Here is a 21,023-nt window from a genome sequence, read left to right on the forward strand (position 1 = left end):
CTGAAAATTAAAATAATAATTTAAAAACAGCTAACTCCATTGAAATCAACAGGATCTACTTCACTCCAGGGGCTTGATCAATACGTTGGGAATGAAAACATGAATGTCAAGTGGGCCCTTTCCACAATATTCAGGGATCCCATAACTGGGTCTTCTGCGAAATGCGCTTTCTGCTTCTGCCGCCCACTTTCCGAAGCCTCCGCTGCAAAACCGCTCCCTTTTTCCTGCAACAAAGGGCCTTCAAGGGGGTCTCGCCCCTTCTTTTCAAACCTTCAAAAGAGAGGCTTTGGAGGGAAAGGGCGAGACCCCCTTTAAGGTGTCGGTTTCCCCTCCTCCGGCTGAAGCCCAGAGGCACGGACGGCGTCTCCAAGGCGGATCCTTGTTGTCACGCCGAGAAAGGCGAGGGCCGGACTGAGGGGAAGAAAAGTTTGGGAAGGGGGATCCCAACGCCTCCAGGACTTAAATCAGGGTGCTCCCTTCGGGCGACCCGCCTTCGCTGTCCTCTGGCTCGGAGGTCTCCAGACTTGGCCCGCCTGCCCCCCGAGGGCTCGGACCCCGCCTCGCCTCCTCCCTGCCTTGCTGTGGCCACGGCCTTTCTGGCTTGGCTCCCGCTTGCCTCTCCGGCTCCCAGGTGCCATGAAGGTCGAGTTTGCCCCGCTCAACATCCCCTTGGCCCGGAGGGCGCAGACGGCCGCGGTCTTCCAGTGGGTCTTCTCCTTCCTGCTGCTAGGTAACCCATGGCTCTCCTGGAGGGAGCTTCTGCCGCCTCGCTTTGCCTCCTTGCTTGTCTTCCCTGGTCATGTTTGCTCGGAAGTAAATCCGTGCCCCTCCGGTGGTCCATGCTCTTGTTACATCCCCGTTTAGACTACTGCAACACACTCTGCCTGGGGCTGCCTTTGAAGACTGTTCGGAAGCTTCAATTAATCCAACTGGAGGCAGCCAGGTTAATAACTGGAGCGGCGTACAGGGAGCATACCACTCCTCTGTTAAACCAGCTGCACTGGCTGCCAATTAGCTACCCAGCACAATTCAATGTGCTGGCTTTAGCCTATAAAGCTCTAAACCAGGGGTCCCCAAACTAAGGCCCGGGGGCCGGATGTGGCCCATCGAAGCCATTTATCCCATGGCACAAGGGCATAAAGGGGTTGGGCTAAATGACCCAAGGGGTCTCTTTTTCTCTTACAACCCCTATTATTATTATTATTATTATTATTATTATTATTATTATTATTATTATTAACATTAAGGCTGGGTGGCCATCTGTCAAGGGTGCTTTGCTTGTGCTTTTCGTGCACAGAGGCAGACGGGGTTGGACTTAATGGCCCAAGGGGTTTCTTTCAACCCTCTTTATTATTATTATTATTATTATTAACATTGAGGCTGGGTGGCCATCTGTCAGGGGTGCTTTGCTTGTGTTTTCGGTGCACAAAGGCAGAAGGGGATTGGACTCAATGGCCCAAAGGGTCTCTTCCAACCCTTTATTATTATTATTGCTATTATTATTATTATTATTAACATTGAGGCTGGGTGGCCATCTGTCAGGGGTGCTTTGCTTGTGTTTTCGGTGCACAAAGGCAGAAGGGGATTGGACTCAATGGCCCAAAGGGTCTCTTCCAACCCTCTTTTTATTATTATTGCTGTTACTATTATTAATTATTATCATTATTATCAATTATTGCTCGGTGGCCAACTATAGTCCGGCCCTCCAACAGTCCAAAGGATTGTGAACTGGACCCCTGTTTAAAAAGTTTGGGGACCCCTGCTCTAAACAGTTCCGGCCCAGCTTATCTGTCCAAATGTGTCTCCCACTACGACCCACCTCAAAGCTTAAGATCGCCAGGTGAGGCCCTGCTCGCGGTCCCGTCAGCCTCACAGTTGTGGCTGGCGGGGACGAGAGACAGGGCCTTTTCAGTAGTGGCTCCCCACCTATGGAACACCCTCCCCAGTGAAGTCAGGCAGGCTCCCTCCCTCCTATCCTTCCGTAGGAAGGTTAAAACTTGGTTCTGGGGCCAGGCTTTCGAATAACAATTAGCAGCACTAATTATTATTATGTATGCTGGAACTCAATTGACAGACCCAGTCTTTTAGACTCAAACATGCCCATCTGTATTTTATAAGTGTTTTTATGAATGTCTGATGTAATTTAATAACTTTTTAATTGATTCACAATGTATTGTACAATTTTATATATGTGTTTTATTGTAAGCCGCCCTGAGTCCCCTATTGGGTGAGAAGGGCGGGATATAAATATTGTAATAAATAAATAAATAGTCAGTAGGTGACCATGAGCTTCAGGATGGATTCATGCACACAAGAGCTTCAGGTCAACACCACTGGGGATGGGGAGAAGTTCCCAGTGTACATGTGTAGGATCGGAATGTGCTACACTTCTCTAGGGAGGCCCTTCCCAGGAACTAAAGGTCCATCTACATCTACACTACATAATGAATGCGGTTTGACACCCCATTAGCTGCCATGGCTCAAAGCTATGAAGTCACGGGAATTGGAGTTTGACAAAGTCTTGTAGTTTTATAGCCATTCTCTCCTGACGTTTCGCCCACATCTATGGCAGGCATCCTCAGATGTTGTGAGGTATATTGGAAAAAAACTAATCAAGGAAGGTTTATATATCTGTGGAAGATCCAGGGTGGGAGAAAGAATTCTTGTCTGTTGGAGGCCAGTATGAATGTTGTAATAAGGATATAAATAAGGATACAAATAAATAAGAATGTAAATAAAGAGCATCACTCTGAAAACAGAGGAATTCCAGACATGAATCAATCAGGGGCAGCTAACACCTCCGAACAAAGGATTCTCCCAGGTAGGAGGAAGCCAGGACATGAAGCTGACAAGGCCATTAATGCTAATCAAGGTGATTAATTACAATATATCTCACAACATGGCCATACAGCCCAGAAAACTCACAATAACCCTGTGATTCCGGCCATGAAAGCCTTCGACAACACATCTTGTAGTTTTCTCTACCAGAAAGGGCTAGTGCCTCACCGAACTGCATGACATGGGATTGGACTGGATGGCCTTTGTGGTCTCTTCCAACTTTGTGATTCAATAATTCCATAACATTTAGTGCTGGCAGTTCAAGAGGTGGAAAATTGCCTTCTTTCCAGAGTATAGACCCAGTGCACCCTCTGGGCCCTTCCACACAGCCATATAACCCAGAATATCGGCAGGAAATCCCACAATTTCTGCTTTGAACTGGAATATATGGCAGTGTGACTCAGATAGCCCATTTCAAAGCAGATATTCTGGGTTATATGCCTGTGTAGAAGGGCCTTCTCTCTCTCATATCTGACATGCCTGGGATCAGAAGTGTTTTGGGTTTGGGATTTTATCCAATGTTGGCAAGCCTGTATTTTCATACACCTGCCTCGTGATATATCATGACATGGGTGCAAATCTAGTCCATTGATATTTCATATAGCTCTTATACAGTTTTTGGAATTTCGGATAAGGGATGTTCGAATCATCATCAAAGCCATCCTGAGCAAGTTATAACCTAACTAGTAGAAACTAACAACACATATTGGCTATCCCTTTCTTAGAAATTTGAAATATTCCAAAATTTGACATTTTGGATATGGGTAACGGATATAGCAAAATATTTGCTTTCTGGTGGTTCAGTAACATTGCTTCATGAGCAAAAATATTTGAAAATGTTCTATAGAATTAACTCCAGAGGCTATGTGTTTAAGGTGTGTATGAAAATGAATTCCATGGATCTCATCTCCAAGATATCTCATTATGTACTATTCCAAAATTTCAAAACACTTTTGGTCCCATGCATTTTGGGTAAGGAGTACTCAATTTGGTAAAAATACTGTACTATTAGTAATACATAAGGATGAAATGGGTCGAGTTTGCTCCACTGTAAAGCCTGCATGAGGCCAGAAGTGGGTGCAGTCATAAACAAGTATTGGGCCTTATGTGTACTTTGAGAAGTAAATCTCACTAGCAGATTTATTTGCATGCTGTCATGGAGTAAGGCCCATTGCAACAGGTAAGTCTTACTTCTGAGTAAACTTCAACAGGGGCCCCTTCTACACTGTCATACAATCCAAATATCAAATCAGATAATCCACATTATCTGCTTTGAACTGGATTATCTGAGCCTATACTACCATATAATCCAGTTCAAAGCAGATAATATGGATTTTATACAGCTGTGTAGAAGGAGCCAGAGTCTTCTCAAGTCCTGCAACCATTTATTAGTGAAAAAGGTCTTGCCAGGTGTAGTTAAATTACATTTTTCTACTTTTAAGTAAATATAGGTTTGATTTGACATCCATATACAAGAAGTCCTTTTTGAGGGCTAAAAACTGGTTGACTGAATTATACATACTGATATTGAGTTTGGGCTGCTCTTGCAAGCTAATTAATGCCTTGGGGGGGGGGTTGGCATTAAAAATGATGTAGTGGATCAAAGGTTCTCAGTAATTAATTCAGTTCTTTGGGGACAGAAAAGTATTTAGGTAATAATCACTATCAGGGTAATATGGAACAGTAATTCCAAATAGGAAAAAAATAATATTGCAAATTGCATCACTGAGAGGAAGCAAAAGCAAATTAGATGCTACAAAATTACTTTGTGAGTAGAACTGGATGCAATTGCATGTGAGAAAACTCTGATTACACCATGAATTGCACCATATTGCTGCTGCACTACCCACTTTGTTGGACTTGGAATGTTCATGATGAATAGAAATGGCTTTAAGATTTTTATGTTTCGGAAAACACACAAGTAGGAGAAGCAATCTATGTTTGTCAATGTTATGTGCTTCCAAGTAATTTCTACCATGTGGCAAACCTAATCACAGGTTTTTCTTGGCAAGATTTATTGAAAGGCCGATTGCTTTTGCCTTCCTCTGAAGCTGAGAGAGTGTGACTTCCCCAAGGTCACCCAGTGAGTTTCCATGGCCTCAGGGATTTGATCCTGGTCTCCAGGATCATAGTCCTACACTGAAACCACTATATTACTAACTATAATTTGACATAATTTTGTGGACATGCAAGGCTTGTGTGGTTTTGTTTCCAGAGCCCTTATTTATTGTGAAAATGAGAAAAGCCACCCCACTTTCTGTTCATTTTTGTCACTCTGTTATCCACTTGAAGTGACCTGTTTCCAAGAAGCTTCACTGCAACTCCTTTTGTTGTTTACTGAACTGATGGGAGTTGTAGGTTTTAAAAAACACCCTGAAATGACATTCATGTGCTAAGGTTATTTATTTATTTATCGTTTCAGAAGCAAACCGAGTATACAGTTGTAAAAAGAACTTGGCATTATATTAAATGTCCTTTGACCATTGTAATTGAATAAAGAATAACATTGCTTCTTTTGCAATATAAAAGGTAAAGGTAAAGGTAAAGGTTTCCCCTGACATTAAGTCCAGTCGTGACCGACTCTGGGGGTTGGTGCTCATCTCCATTTCTAAGCCGGAGAGCTAGCGTTGTCCATAGACATGTCCAGGTCATGTGGCCGGCATTACTGCATGGAGCGCCGTTACCTTCCCGCTGAAGCGGTACCTATTGGTCTACTCACATTTGCATGTTTTCGAACTGCTAGGTTGGCAGGAGCTGGGGCTAACAGCAGGCGCTCATTCCGCTCCCGGGATTTGAACCTGGCACCTTTCGGTCCGCAAGTTCAGCAGCTCAGAGCTTTAACACACTGTGCTACCAGGCTGTAGTTATCTGAATAGTGAGAAAGATAGGGCCTCATGAAATGGCAGAGGAGAAAAATCACAGAGTTCATATACTGCTTTGTGTTATGCTTCTGGTCTGCTCAGGTGCTTATTTATTTGTTGTATTGGAAGTGAACCAAGGGTACAGCTGTAATATATTTAAAACAAAGTTAAAAACTTGGTATTATAATAAATGTCCTTTGACTATTGTAATTGAATAAAGAATAACATTGCTCCCTTTGCAATATAAACTGTGGTTATTTGAATAGTGAGAAAGATAGGGCCTCACGAGATGGCAGAGGAGAAAAATCACAGAGTCCATATACTGCTTTTTGTTGTGCTTCTGGTCTGCTCAGGTGCTTATTTATTTGTTGTATTGGAAGCGAACTAAGGGTACAGCTGTAATATATTTAAAACACAAAGTTAAAAACTTGGCATTATGCTAAATGTCCTTTGACCAGTAGTTGGCCCCTTGGAGTGTCTCTGGTGTTGCTATAAGAAGTTCTCCCATTGTGCATGTGGCAGGGCTCACACTACATTGTAATAGGTGGTCTGTGGTTTACTTTTCTCCACACTCACATGTTGTGGACTCCACTTTGTGGCCCCATTTCGTAAGGTTGGCTCTGCATCTTGTGCTGCCAGAGTGCAATCTGTTAAGCGCTTTCCAAGTCACCCAGTCTTCTGTGGGCCCAGGAGCTGGGGTTACTCCATGTTAAAATATATAAAATAAATCCCCAAGCATGTTCAAGCAATACTTTTTATTAGAGCAACACCAAAAGAAGACACAACATTCAGTGGGCAGGCTTTGAAAATAAAAGGTTTCTTCATCAGGTGGTATTTTTTATGCCTGGAGGGGGGGGGGGGGGGAAAGTACAGGGGGTGTATTAGTGTTAAATGTCAAAATGTTGCCAAGTTTTCTTTAAATAGTTTAAAAGAAAAGAACTGCAGACCATTAACTTAGGGTCATCAGGCTACACCTCCAGGGCTCATGGCCCTGTTGGGAACAAGAAAGGCAACTTTGGTTTTGTTGTAAGCCAATAAAACTTGGCTCTTCATTAGAAAAGACAAAAGACTCCATTGAAACCTGAAATGTGTCCCTGGGCAGCAGTTGCCTCTCCCTGCCATAGCCATTTGTTGTTGACCAAGCTTCAGTTTTCTTAACAATTGCTTTATGTTGAGGGAGAGGGTTTAAATCGCATTCTTTTCATCTTTCACTTTATAAAGAATTGCTCATTTCGCATAAGCCAGAGGTGTGTGTTTGCTTAGCTATATCCATAAAACAGTATTTACATTTGGGTGTTGCCTATTCCACTGAGTTTTAGGAGAACAGGGGTTTGATGAGATTGATACTGTGTGGCAGTAATGAAAACAGAATAGTTCTCAATCTGTTTTTAATGGCTTCTGTCAGTTTTCTCCTGCTTTTCTGAATCTCATAAAAGCAGATATGTTTGAAAATATTCAGTACATCTAAGAAATCACCTTACATTAAAGATATAAATTTCCTTTTGCAAAGCCACAAGTACTTACAATGCAAGTTCTCAGCTGTCCAACTTTACGTTTCCTGTTCTGAAAGCAAGGCTACTTCTGCAATTCTAAACGCATTTGTCTTGAAGTAAGTTTTAATCATTTCAAAATACTTCCAAGTAAGTGTGTTTATTGTCATAGCAATAGAGGAACAGAGATCTAAGCCATTTTGCCAAACATGGACAGGAGTAACCGAAACTCAGCTCATCAATGCTATTATTAAACAATGTCCAATCATCTCTCAGCGATAATTCACATTCTCTCCTAAGGTAAATACTGGGGGGAAAAACTTCAGACTATTTTATGGTACAAATGTCATCTTTCATGAAAGCAACATGCCAGATATTTGAAAAATGGGTGAAAGTTCAGAGTACAATATTCTTTGGTCACTGCTAAAATAATATCTGAGAGGTGCTAAATGCTTTTCTGTAGTACAGACATTATTTATTTACTTACTATATTTATATCCCACCTTTCTCAACCCCGAAGGGGACTCAAGGCGGATTACAGATAGGCAACAATTCAATGCCTTAAAAACAATATTCAATTAAAATAAACATTGAAGTTAAAATTAAGATCAAAATTGCAATACATTAGAACATTTAAGAACATTACATTGTGGACAATGGGTAACATTTTCAGAAGAATGTTGCATTAAACACCTGTCAATAACGTATACGTTAATTTCATTTCTGCCAGTTAAAGATGAAGGTGTCAAAGATCTAGTAAGGGGATGTGGTGGTTTTTAACTGTTTTGGTGGATTTTAACTGTGAATGTTTTATGCTGCTTGTGTTTGATTCTATTTTAATGTTTGCATTTTTGTATATTTTAAATTGCATATTAATGTTTTTATGTCAAGCTGCTTTGAGTCCCTTTTGGGGAGATAAAGCGGGGTATAAATAATAATGATAATAATGATAATGATGATGACGATAATAATAATAATAATAATAATAATAATAATAATAATAATAATCAGCACGCTGGGGGCAGTGCCTAAAGACCTTGGCCAGCACTTAAAAACAATTTGCGCTGACAAAATTACCACCTGTCAGCTGCAAAAGGCCACCCTACTTGGATCTGTGCACATTATTCACTGATACATCACATAGTCCTAGACCAGTGGTTCTCAACCTGGGGTCCCCAGATGTTTTTGGCCTAAAACTCCCAGAAATCCCAGTCACTTTACCAGCTGTTAGGATTTCTGGGAGCTGAAGGCCAAAACCATCTGGGGACCCCAGTGTCCAACGTGTGATCCAATACAACAGCCAACATAATGATCATGTTTGCTGTGTACTAATCTTGTTGTGTATCAAATGATAATAACAACAACAATCTGTGAATAATCATCCGACCAAAGCTAACTATCTCTTTGGGCAAGATAACACTTTCAGGGAGACCTGTTGGCTATTTAGCAAACACAACAAAATCCTGCTAAAGAGTGATACCATTATTGGCTAAACAAATCAAGAAAATATATTATGCACATTTTTGATGCTCCACTGGCTCCTTCATCACTCAAAAGATATTTAAAGTGCCTAAAGGGAAGAAAAGTAACCATGGGAAAGATATAAACCTACATTGTCGAAGGCTTTCATGGTTGGAATCACTGGGCTGCTCAGAGTCATCCTCACTGATTGACTTTGTAAACTTCATGGCTACTCAAATGCTAACTCAAGCTTGCTAATTGCAAAAAGACAAGGGTTCTTTCTCCCACACTGGACATTCCACAGATATATATGTACACTCCACTTGCTTCACTGTCAAAAGAACCTCTAAAGATGCCAGCCACAAATGCAAGTGAAACGTTAGGAGAGAATGCTGCTGGAGCAAAGCCATGCTGCCCAAAAAACTCACAGCAACCTACATAAGCATACATTTTGTATCTGATGTTGTTTCTGTTGTACAAGTTGAGTAATCCTTTCCAGAAATCCAAAATCTGAAACTCTTCAAAATCCAAAATTATCCACATAAGCTGACTGAGATAGCAACATCTTTGCTTTTATAAAAGCCCATCCCATTTAGTTTCTAAATGCCAGACAGCTCAGTGACGTTTCCGGTTACTAGGTGAAGAGCAAAGAGTCATCCTGACCTCCCAAGTTTCAAATGTTGGGAGCAAGCATCAATGAGGACCTTTCCGTCTTTGCTAAAGAATTCTCATGCCTCATCAAACTAAAAACCCCAGGTTTCCACAGGATACAATCCTGGCAAAATGTAGGATCAAAATGTAGTAAGAAAAGGGTCTTTATACAGATATGTATCTATCCTGTTTTAAACAGATCTTTTCCCAGACTTGCCTAGAGATGTCTCAGATTGAATACAGGACCTTCTGAACTCGGCTGGATGAAGTCATTTTTGTCATACAGATCCAGACTCCCCCAGCTGGGTTTAGGAATTCCAGGAGTTGTAGCACCTCCTGACAAGACACTTCCAAGATCTTCATTAAGCAGTATAACCCCTCAAACATTCCTGTATATGTCAGACATACATAGTACAGATTCACACAGAACACACACATGTGCAAAGTGAACAATTGTGGACAAATATGCAAAGTGAAGATTAAAAAAACAGATGCCACCCCCACTGTCTGAAAAATTGACTAGACCAAGATTGTTGTTTTTAACAAATTTTTCTATCATGTTAGAAACAACTTGAGAACATACTGCAAGTCGCTTCTGGTGTGAGAGAATTGGCTGTCCACAGAGACGTTGCCCAGGGAATGCTCGGATGTGTTAGGTGGGAGGCTTCTCTCATGTCCCCACAAGCAGGAGCTGACAGATGGGAGCTCACACTGTCTTGCAGGTTCACACCTGCAACCTTCAGGTCAGCAGTTGTCTGGAAAATTGACTAGACCAAGATTGTTGTTTTTAATGAATTGATGTGTACCCCTCTGCACACCAAATATGCATCTAATTAATGTTTTTAAGGGGATTACAGAGGCTGTATTTAGGTTTCTAAAGGTATAACTTTATTCGGGATTCAAAAACTGGCAAAGAGAGCTTATCCCAAAAGTGTTCTCTGCAAAGTTAAAGTGCTAAAGTGAGCTAACTCCTATTCATTTAATTTGCCCTGCAAAGTAAAACATGGCACTAATTGGATTAAACACAAAAGAGTTGCCCAGTGCTGTAGCTCCAACACTGACTAATGAAGAGTATTGGATCTGGCAAAGTGTTGGATGTCATGGTGGAAAGTTGCCTCACTTAACTGACAAAAGAAGCAAGCAAGCTGAGAGGGCACACCATGCCAAAGATTAATCTCCCTTCTCCAACTGTTTGCAACAATTTCCTCCCTTGTATTTTTTTTTCCCTACAGTTACATTAGGTTTGGAAAGGCCTTTCCCCCATTCATGTGCAGAAACCTTTGCTTGACTTGAGCAGCAATGAGTCCTTTCATCTGTTCTTTCTGAGCCCTGTTTCTCATAAAGTTACACTCACCTTTATCCAAGATAAAATACCCTCGATCTGTATAAATGATAAATAAGAGAACAAACTGCCACAGTTGTCTGTTCTTCTTTGGGTGATACCCTTTGGCAAAAGCTAGAGGAAAAGCATGACAGATGAACTGTAAGTCAGAAGTACAAAGATGGTGCTTTGGTGAATTCAGGAGATTTGAGCCATTAATAACCACAGAGAAGGACTTTTAAAGGATATACAAACTCTGCTGTGGCAAACTAGCCGCCTATCCTAGGGCCAGCCCTACCATTAGGAAAAAGCAGCCACTGCGTGAAGCACATTGGGGTATTAGAAAATGGTCACCAATTGTTAGTTATTACATCCACTATTTATTATATTTTCAAGTTAGAAATTAGAAGATGTGCTTGCGGGATTCTTTATATTTTGAGCCAAAACAATTTGGCTGGCCTTGGGAACAGTTCCCCATGACCAGTATTGGCAGGGTGTTCATTTGCTACTCCATCTCAGGCAGCAAAGTATTTTTGGTCAGCCCCAGCCTCTTTGAGCCACAAGGTTTGACAGGAAGAGGAGAGACATTTGTCAATTTTTCATTCATGTTGAAACCACACACGGATAAACAATCTGCTTTCCACATGTTTGCAATGTTATGTTTCTTCTGCTTAGAAATTATATTTGCAGCACAGAATCAGACGTCTCACGAGATACTTAAAATACAATGCAATGCCATATCTGTGGAACCAGTATCTGCTGATTCATTTATCCATGTCTGAGAAAATAAGTCATCTCAAAGCATTTTCTAGGTCCTTAAGGATGACTTTATGGTATTATTAGGCCAGAGGTCCATCATTTCAATAGGTTATCTGCAGGCCCGTAGCCAGGATTTTGATTCGGGGGGGGGGGGGACTTTGGTTCAAGGGGGGGCTGAGTCTGAGTGATAGAGAAGTTATTGAGCATGGTGATCAGATCATGATATGAATAAACATAACAGTTTAAATAATAAATGTAAGGCCTTCTCGCAGACCACACTGAGAATTTCGGGGGGAGGGGGGACTGAAGCCCCTTGAGCCCCCCCCCCTCCCCCCCCCCCCCCCCGGCTACCTGCCTGGTTATCTGGGAATGTATTATATGGGAATGTATAATCAGCAACAGATCTGGAATTCATGCCACATAAATGAGATTAGTCTTTATCAAGTTGTTCACAGTTTATTTAACTATGACTATAACTATGACTAGTCCTATAAAATTAATTATGGGGTCACCATAAGTTGACAGGTGACTAGAACCAGGGCCGTAGCCAGAAAAATTTTTTGGGAAGGGTTTTGAAAATTTCGGGGGGGGGGGGGGGGTTAACCCCTAGCACACACCCCTCCCCGCTACAAACCTGTCAATATCTGCTTGAGATAGTGCCTGGAGGGACTCTTAATGTTTTGTGGCTCATAGACTTAGCATGAGGATTTGGTTAACCAGTTAAAATTCATGAGTAAACCAGGTTTTTTTTATAACCTGAAAAATTTCGGGGGGGGGGGGGGTTGAACCCCTAACCCCCCTCGCTACAGGCCTGACTAGAACGCACATATGCATACATGATGATGATGATAATTTTTATTTATTACCTGCCTCACCTTACGGCTCGAAGCAAGGCACAACATAGTTAAAATAAATCATAATACTAAAGTACTAGCAATACAGACCACTCTGTCTGTCACTAAAATACATTCCATAAAAAGCACATATTAAAACATATTCTGTTAGGAACAAAACCTAAAAGACAATAAAGATAGAATGTGAATTTAGAATGATGAGCTGGCTTTTTTAAAACAAACACACAAACAGATGAACAGTTCCTAACTGAAGCTATAGGTCAGGCCTTGTATGCAGAGCCCTATTCAAATGTTTAGATAAATACACAAGTAGCAGGATGTGCCAATCTGGCTGGAGAAGGGGAGTATACTCACTGGGGAGTCCTGGGTGTTGTAATGACTCAACTTTTTGTCTCTGATTTGCATGCAGAGAGTAACAGATAGAGTGGTCTGTATTGCTAACCAGGCTGTCACTTTTCACCAAGATTCTTCTCTAATCCAAAATTTACACAGTTAGGTCATTAACATGCTGTTGATTTTTCAAAGCCGCTTAAGAAATCTCTGAGTGATTCTTGTTGATCCCTTGGAGTCATGAGTTCACCTGGCAATTTTGCTTAATTCAGACAGACGCAGTTAGGTGTGGGTGTCTGAGTGTGTTTGGAGCTTAGCAATTTGGAATTCACTTGTCTTTACATTAGCTGAGTTAAAATAAAACCCATAACCTAGTCTTGCCATCTGATAGTGGAGTTCTTTTGAATAGCCTGCTGAGGCACTAGTCATCCCTGCATTGTGCGGCTTGCATGCCTTGAGGTCATATTGGTATTAAGTCATGGAAGCCTGCCAAGGAGCTGAAAGGGTGGTAATTCTGTCAAGTCAAGTGACACTCTGTTGAGTCATCTTCATGCCAGGAACTCATTGAGCCACAAACTCAATACAGTCATCTCACCGCGTGTAGACAAATTAACCCCAGGATACTTTTAAAGGGCTTTTGACATATAATTAAAAGCTGGAGGGAAAGCAAAAGTGATCTCAGCCTGTGTTTTTGTCTGTTGTCCATACAATTGGGAATGCCGAGCAAGCTCTAACCCTGTTGGAGTTGAGCACTTTGGGAAAGAACTCCCAGTTTTCAGTCTCTTTAAAGCCTTCCAAAATCCACATTAACATCAACCAGCTAAAAAAAAACACAGAATGCAGGCACATTTTTGAGAGCTCTCCAACCCATTATCAAGGAAGATAATAAATGTTTGGAGGTGGAAGGGAACGGGAAAAAACCCAATTTGATAATGAAGTTGTGATTCACAGCACTGAGCTGAAATAAGGAAGGGGAGGTTTCCAGACATTCAGACGAAGCTCTGGCTGCTAGCAAATCTTGTGAAGATTTCAGATTTAATCTTCAAAGTGTTTTCTTATCCCTTATTGGGGAAAAGTCATTGCCTTATCTTCTTCTTTATCTTTCCTTATCATTTCTGTTGGTCTTCTCTTCATTACAACCTGCCTCCACCCACTTCAAATAATGCAAAACTAGCCAATACTCTTGATTTGAATGGTTTGCAGAATTTGTATATTTTTTTTGGGGGGGGGGATGTAATTCAGAGCTTTACTTAAAGTCTGGAGCATCTTAAAGGCAACTGAAAAAGCAGCATTCTAAAAGCAGAAGACTAATCAGGACTGTTCCTGTCAAATCAAGACATTACAGGGTATGCAAAATGAAGCTGCCAAACACTGGTGGAATGGCTATCAGTAGGAACTTGAGGAAACCAGATTGGAAACTCCAGTGTCCCAATCTCCACGTAGGGTTTGTGAAATTAGATGGCAGAATAAACTGATCACTGATGAGATTGTCAGCACCAATCGATACATTCTATGATAACTTGTTAAATTCTGGCTTAGCAATACAGAATATTTTAAATGTCATTCACTTTTCATAGGGTGCTAAAAGCATTCACTCACGCAAACCCTTGTTTACATCAGTAGAGAAGTCTTACAATATTTTAGAACATAGAGTTTTGGGTTTTTTTCTAAATCTTTAAGGGATACACAAGTTCCAGACGTTAGGGTTAGTAAGCACTGGGAAAACTTCTATATGCAGTCTCAGTGGTTGAACTTGGGCCGTGGAGTGAATCACCTACAACAAGAAAGGAGAATAAAACTACTATTGAGATTAAATTGTGAGTAGAGATTTGTAATGCTATTTTCTTTCTTTTTTCCTTTTAGCACAATGTTGCTGTGCAATCTTTATGATTTTCGTGTTTGGAGATTACTGGTTTATAGCAGCCGTCTATGCGCTCTGGCTCTACCTTGACTGGGAAACACCTCAAACTGGAGGGAGGAGATCTCAGTGGGTCAGAAACTGGACTGTGTGGAGGTATTTCAAGGACTACTTTCCAATTCATGTGAGTAAGCAAAATACCAAAACATAGTGAGTATCACTAATTGGGAACTGACTTCTTAAAATCTAAATTCATTCTGATCCATGAAAACTTCAATGGGTGTGATTTTTTAAATTCAGTATATGTCTCAAAGATATAGTTGAAAAAATGTGCAATTTATCCTGGATAGTAGTCCCAGTTAGGCTATTTTCTACTTTGTTTAAGGAAAATATGTGTATTACTTTTGAAAACATTCCAGTATCTCAACTATTGGACAGCCTATCTAGGTGTTACAGTCCAGAAAAAAACTTTTACACACTCCAGCCTGGGCCGATACCATAAAGAATATTGTGCTCTCAAACCACTTGCTTTAAATGAGAAAGCTACCTTATAGAAAATATATTTATAAGAACTTCTGGTAAGGATGGGTGATGAGATGTCTGGATTTATTATCTTACAACAGAGGTGTTGAACGTTAGCTGTCCAGATGTTTTGCAAAGAAAAACCTCTTATTGTTTGCCATTGGACTTGCAGTTGTCAATATTGTGCATCTTCAAGTTGTTTCCAACTTATGATGTCCCTAAAGTGACCCTCCCACAACCTTTCCGTGGTAAGATTTGTTCAGAAGGAATTTGCCTTCGCCTTCTCCAGAGACGTAGTTTAGCACTTAAACCACTACACCACATTTGCTCTGGCCATGTATGTTGGGGCTTTTAGAAGGTCCAAAATCCTAAAGATTCTCTGGCCATCATAAAACATGCTATGTTGCCACTTACCTGGAAGAAAAACAGGGGAAATAAAAGCCATTCTGAATCAAAAAGCCCATTTAGTTTAACATTCTCTTCCCAGAGTGGTTAGACTAAGTCATTAGAAGCTAAAGAGCCTCCCTCTGTCATTCAGAAATTGGCATACTTATTCAGAGTCATATACAGCCATCATAGCTAGGAACCTTATGCTTCATAAACGCATTGACAATTATTATGGTGTTTCTCAAGAAACGTACACAGGTCTGTGGAATTCTTATGAAAACCATATTTAGGGTGCAATTCAGTGCATTTACAACATAGTTGGTTTTTGTTTCTGAGTAAAAATATATATTGTGCAAGAACAACGTTATGAAGTTGAGGTGCCCTGAGTTAGTACTCAGCAAGAAAAAAACCCTCATCCCATCTTTTTTTAAAACAAATGTCACTGTGTGTTCATTTCAGCTAATCAAATCTTCGGATTTGGATCCAAGTCAAAATTACCTCTTTGGATTCCATCCTCATGGTGTCCTTGTGGCGGGAGCCTTTGGAAACTTCTGCACAGAATACACAGGATTTCAGAAATTGTTCCCTGGCCTGACTCCATACCTCCACATCTTGCCTTTCTGGTTTCGATGTCCCTTTTTTAGAGATTATATTATGTCTGCTGGTAAGTCAGATTGGATCACCTTAACAATTTCTTTTAAGACAGGTAGCCCAAAACTTTTCATCATATCCAGTCAGTATGGTTGTAGGCTGGCACGTGTAAAATGGCAACGCTCTATTTGGAGGGCTTCAGTCACTGTAGAGATCCTGCAGTGTCCTTAACAGGTCAATTCCCCATCTCCAAAACTGGCTTTCCCACTCCTGGAGAGCTCCAGAACTAACCATTTCTGTGGGGAGGGGTGTCATAGAGGCACTTCTGATTCTTATTTTGTTTTAGGGTTTTGATCATTTATGGACTTAGCAAGACCTCTATCAATCACTGTGGGTTGAACATTGGCCCCACAGATTTACTAAAGTTACCCATTCCTGTTGTAGTCCAGTACATTGGGGGAAATACTGACAGGGGTGCTAAGTTTCCTTATGTAAATATATGAATGAATGTCTCTTCAACTCTGCAAAATGGTATACATTTGGCCCTTTATCAGGCATTTTCTCTCATGGAAGTGTGCCAGTGGCAGAAGTGGGTAATCTGGGGTCCTTATCTCACTACACTGTTATAGTGCTATTATTCTAGGTTAATTGCCATGGCAACATGCTGTAGGAATTGGACTTCGTAGTTTAGAGAGACCCAAAAGTTCTGTGACTGAAATTCTAAATACCTCTCCCTGAACTCCATAGGATGTTACTACGGTAGTTAAAATGAAATAATAGTTCTATAACACTATAGCATAATAAGGCTCTCCATCTTGTTATATATTTGGCAATTTTCTATGTATTCCTCCTGCCCATGAAACTTCTCCCTTGCCCATGCTGCTGTTTGCAGCATTAATGTTTAATTTTAAGATTGTGTACTGTGGTCACAAATACCTTTAAGAGTCTGAACAGTATAGATAAAATTGTTGGGCTTATTTGTTTTGTGTTGTTACACTTTCAGGACTGGTTTCAGCATCCAAGAAGAGTGTATCTCATGTGTTGAGCCATGAAAAGGGTGGAAATGTTGCTGTGATTGTAATTGGAGGGGCAGAAGAGTCTTTGGATGCCCATCCTGAAAGCCTCACTCTTAATATCCTCAAAAGGAAAGGCTTCATTAAAGTTGCCCTGAAACACGGGTAAGTTTCATACCTCAAATGTCATAATACATTTTGCAGCACAGGACATTGGGACACTGGCTCAAAGACAAACTCCTGATAACTTGTCTTTGGGATTACACTGAAGTTATGGATCTCAAACAGTTCACTCACCTTTTTCCTAGCAGCAAATGTTCCAGATTGTGTGTTGTTAAGTCAGCAATAATACAATTTCTGCTTGCACTTCTTAATGGAAGTTTTGCCCAAAATAGAGAAGATTCTTTTAAGTTTGGAAAAGTTACGTTTTGGAATTCAGTTTTCAGCATTTTCCAGTTAGTATGAACAGTGGTTGGCTGTGGTTATACAGGGAGCTGTAAACCAATCCCCTCAGGTGGGGGAGAACCACTGCTAGAAAGCCTAAAGACACCCCAGACTGTTGTACACAATACAACTTTTAAAATTATAGTCCACATATGCAATTGGCATCTGGGTAGGAATCATGAAGTCAGGGATGCTGTAGTTTTTAGCTTTGAATACGTTTTTATGGATTTTAACTAGACTTTTAATACCATTGATATTTAATTCTGTTTTAATGTTTGCATATTTGTAGATTTTAAATTGTATTGAAATGCTTTCAATGTAAGCTGCTTTCAGTCTCTTTGTGGAGAGAAAAAGCGGGACATAAATAAACATAATGATCATAATAATGAACTTTAATAGAGACAGTTGTAACTTCTTATTGTATCTCCTTCAAACACTCAAAATATTTTTTGCCCTTGGTATCTGCTGGGGATACCAAACTCAGTGGATTTTTAAGTCCCATTATATACAATGGCATGGTAAAATGATGTCCTTTGTGTAAAATGGCAAAAGTAACATTTGCTTTTTGGATTCCCCCCCCCCCTTTATTTAAGTAAATGTTTATGTTAAAAATGACACCTAGTTAAATATAATTTAAAAGCCTTTTAAATTTGCAGGGGAAGAAGGGGAACAGCAAACTGGTGCTCTTAAAAACACACTTTCAACAACCATGAAAGTAGTCTAATTTTTTTTTATCGTGTCAGAAGCGATTTGAGAAACTGCAAGTCACTTTTGGTGTGAGAGAATTGGCTGTCTGCAGAGACGTTGCCCAGGGGACACCTGAATGTGTTGCCATCCTGTGGGAGGCTTCTCTCATTTTCCCACATGGGAAGCTGTAGCTTACAGATGGGAGCTCCCCCGTCTCACGGATTCAAGCCACCAATCTTCCGGTCAGCAGTTCAGCCAGCACAAGGGTTTAACCCATTGTGTCACTAGTCTAAATAAAAGACCCCTTACCAGCAAGTTGAAGAAGAAGCACGGGTGGCACCTTAAAGCTCTGAGAGCAATGTCTGAGAAATACTTTTTTCCAAGGATCTGAGAACTTAGCCTGGCTTGTATAAGATTTAGCCTAGATCCAAAGGTTTAGTACAAGTTTTTTTTTTCTTAGCTGCTGCCTAGAGACACGTGGTATCCCTTGGTAATTCTTCACCCAGATATTAGCCAGGCTGAGATGGATAGTATACTGTAATTAGACAATACAAAAAGAAGAGATATAGGGTGAAATCACTTCCGCTGTGAAAAAGAGTCAAATAGGTACTCATAATGAAATGTAAAATACACTTTCAGCTCTAGAATTCTATATTTCTAAAGAAACTTCCTGTAAAATATGCTCAAGTGAATACGTGGGAGCTTACTTCTGAGTAAGTGGGATATAGGACTGCAGCCTTGAGACAAATGGTTGAACTTTATTGCACTAGTGAAACTACATATGTGGAAACTTCCTTTTATTTTGCTTTATGTACGTAATACTATTTGTAAATGAGCAATTAGCCAACAGCAACCCTACAGACCTTTTCCTTCCTATGGGGATCCTTTCTGATTTCGAAATGTATTGCATCTCTTGACACATCTAATTTTATATCTGGGTGAAAGAGATCTCCAGCTGCAATTTCCTGAACTTAGCCAGCAAAATCACATTTCTCTTTCCACAAATATATTTTATTTGTGTCTCTTCTAAATGTCTTAAGAGTATCTAAGTAACTTGCAGAGATTTGCAAATTAAATATGGTGAAGATTCTATCACAAACCCACATTATTGGTATGATTGTATAATGTGGAGAATATTAAACTAGATGAATGGATTATCGAACTTCATGCAACGAGTCCCTATGACAATATATATAAAAAATTGTAGTTTGACAATTATAACCATCCTAGGCAAATTATCATTTCTTTAATTGCCATGGTTCAATGTTAGGGAATCCAGGGAGTTGTAGTACGATTTTATTTATCGTGTCAGAAGCGATCCAAGGGTACAAGCTGTAATGTAGTTGAACACAAACAAAGTTTTTAAAAAACTTGGCATTATACTAAATGTCCTTTGACCAGTAGCTGGCCACTTGGAGTGCCTCTGGTGTTGCTGTTAGAAGGTCCTCCATTATGCATGTGGCAGGGCTCAGGCTGCATTGTAGTAGGTGGTCTGTGGTTTGCTCTTCACCACACACATTCACATGCTGTGGACTCCACTTTGTGGCCCTATTTCTTAAGGTTGGCTCTGCATCTCGTGGTACCAGAGCACAGTCTGTTCAGCACCTTCCAAGTTGCCCAGTCTTCTGTGTGCCCAGGAGGAAATCTCTCATCCGACGACAGCCACTGATTGAAATTTCGGGTTTTAGCCTGCCACTTCTGGACTCTCATTTGCTGAGGTATTCCTGCAATAATCTCAGTAGATCTTAGGAAACTATTTCTTTATTTAAGGTGTTGGCGTGCTGGCTAATACCTGAACAGGGGGTGGTCTGGAGATGTCAATGCCTTGGTCCTTTCATTGCTGGCTGCTACTTCCCAGCGGATGTCAGGTGGTGCAATTAGTATGATGACACATCAGCATTATCAGTAGAGAAGAGTTAAAGACCTTGTAAAACCACAGCTCTTATGATTCTATAACATTGAACCATGGCATTTAAACAGGTGTCAAACTGTATTAATTCTTCACCCTATATGAAAGCTGTGTTTCAGATCATGGCCTTAATCCTATAGTTCATTCCATGTAGAATAGACCTGTTGACTCAGTGAAATTTACCTACATGTTTACTCACCAGTTAGCAGTTAACTTAATGGGTTTACTGTAGCTTGGATTAACCAACAGGGTTCAGACTTTTATGTACATATTCGGAATAAGTTCTTGTTCTACAAAACTGCTCATAGAATCCCTTATTTTACTTCTATCATAAGTCCATGAAACAAACTTCATAAAAGTAGGTAAGAATTGAGTGCCATTTGTTTCCAAATGATCATTATAGTAAAGGGAAAAAATACTGACTAGAGGAGCAGCCATAAGCTAGTAGCTTTCCCTTTTGTTTCCAGAAACATTGCTTGGATCAAGTTTTGGGATTGCAAAATTTAAGCGAAGGGAACATTTGGACATCACTGACTAGTGGATTAGGAGCTGCTTTATGCAATTTTTCAAGAACTTAATGGCAAGGAGGCCCAATAACCTAGATGAGATTTTGTAACTTGAAATTTGAGTATGAAATAATATGAAATGTCAAGAATTGGCATGTCAAGTATTGCTCTCCTCTTTCCTCCTCTAAGGTCTAATATTCTAAAAATTGGACATCTTTTCCATGGCCCTACTTTTAATTCCTATTATTTTCCACAATAGTCAAGCACAATGTAGTAGGCCCTCCATATTGCATTTAATTGGATAAATGGGTGTTCAGTTTTACTACTTTGTTAAACTTTGCTTAAGGTCTGTAGATTACTAGATGCTTACTTTTTTTTTTAAAAAAAGGTCTAATCCAGTACTAGAGTGAAATTTTATGAACTTGGTGTGTTTAAACATAGTTATTTGTGACAATCTTCTTTTTATATCTTTATCTTGCCTAAGTTCTTAAACCATTGATGTGAATTGCATCAGTAGAGCCTATTGTGTTATGTTTGTTTG

The 21,023-nt window shown here is 40.3% G+C and overlaps 1 protein-coding gene across 1 annotated transcript in view; it reads left to right on the forward strand.

The window, feature by feature from the left end:
* The first annotated feature begins 287 nt into the window (after nucleotides 1–287).
* The window catches only part of mogat1 (monoacylglycerol O-acyltransferase 1), a 29,436-nt gene continuing 8,700 nt past the window's right edge, over nucleotides 288–21,023 (forward strand). The window contains exons 1-4 of the mRNA XM_003218267.4: nucleotides 288–730; nucleotides 14,429–14,607; nucleotides 15,792–15,996; nucleotides 16,927–17,101. Coding sequence (XP_003218315.1) covers nucleotides 637–730; nucleotides 14,429–14,607; nucleotides 15,792–15,996; nucleotides 16,927–17,101 — 653 coding nt within the window. The 5' untranslated portion in view covers nucleotides 288–636. The remainder of the gene's footprint in view (nucleotides 731–14,428; nucleotides 14,608–15,791; nucleotides 15,997–16,926; nucleotides 17,102–21,023) is intronic.

This window comes from Anolis carolinensis, chromosome 3, assembly GCF_035594765.1.
Source record: "Anolis carolinensis isolate JA03-04 chromosome 3, rAnoCar3.1.pri, whole genome shotgun sequence".
NCBI classification, from domain to species: Eukaryota; Metazoa; Chordata; class Lepidosauria; order Squamata; family Dactyloidae; genus Anolis; species Anolis carolinensis.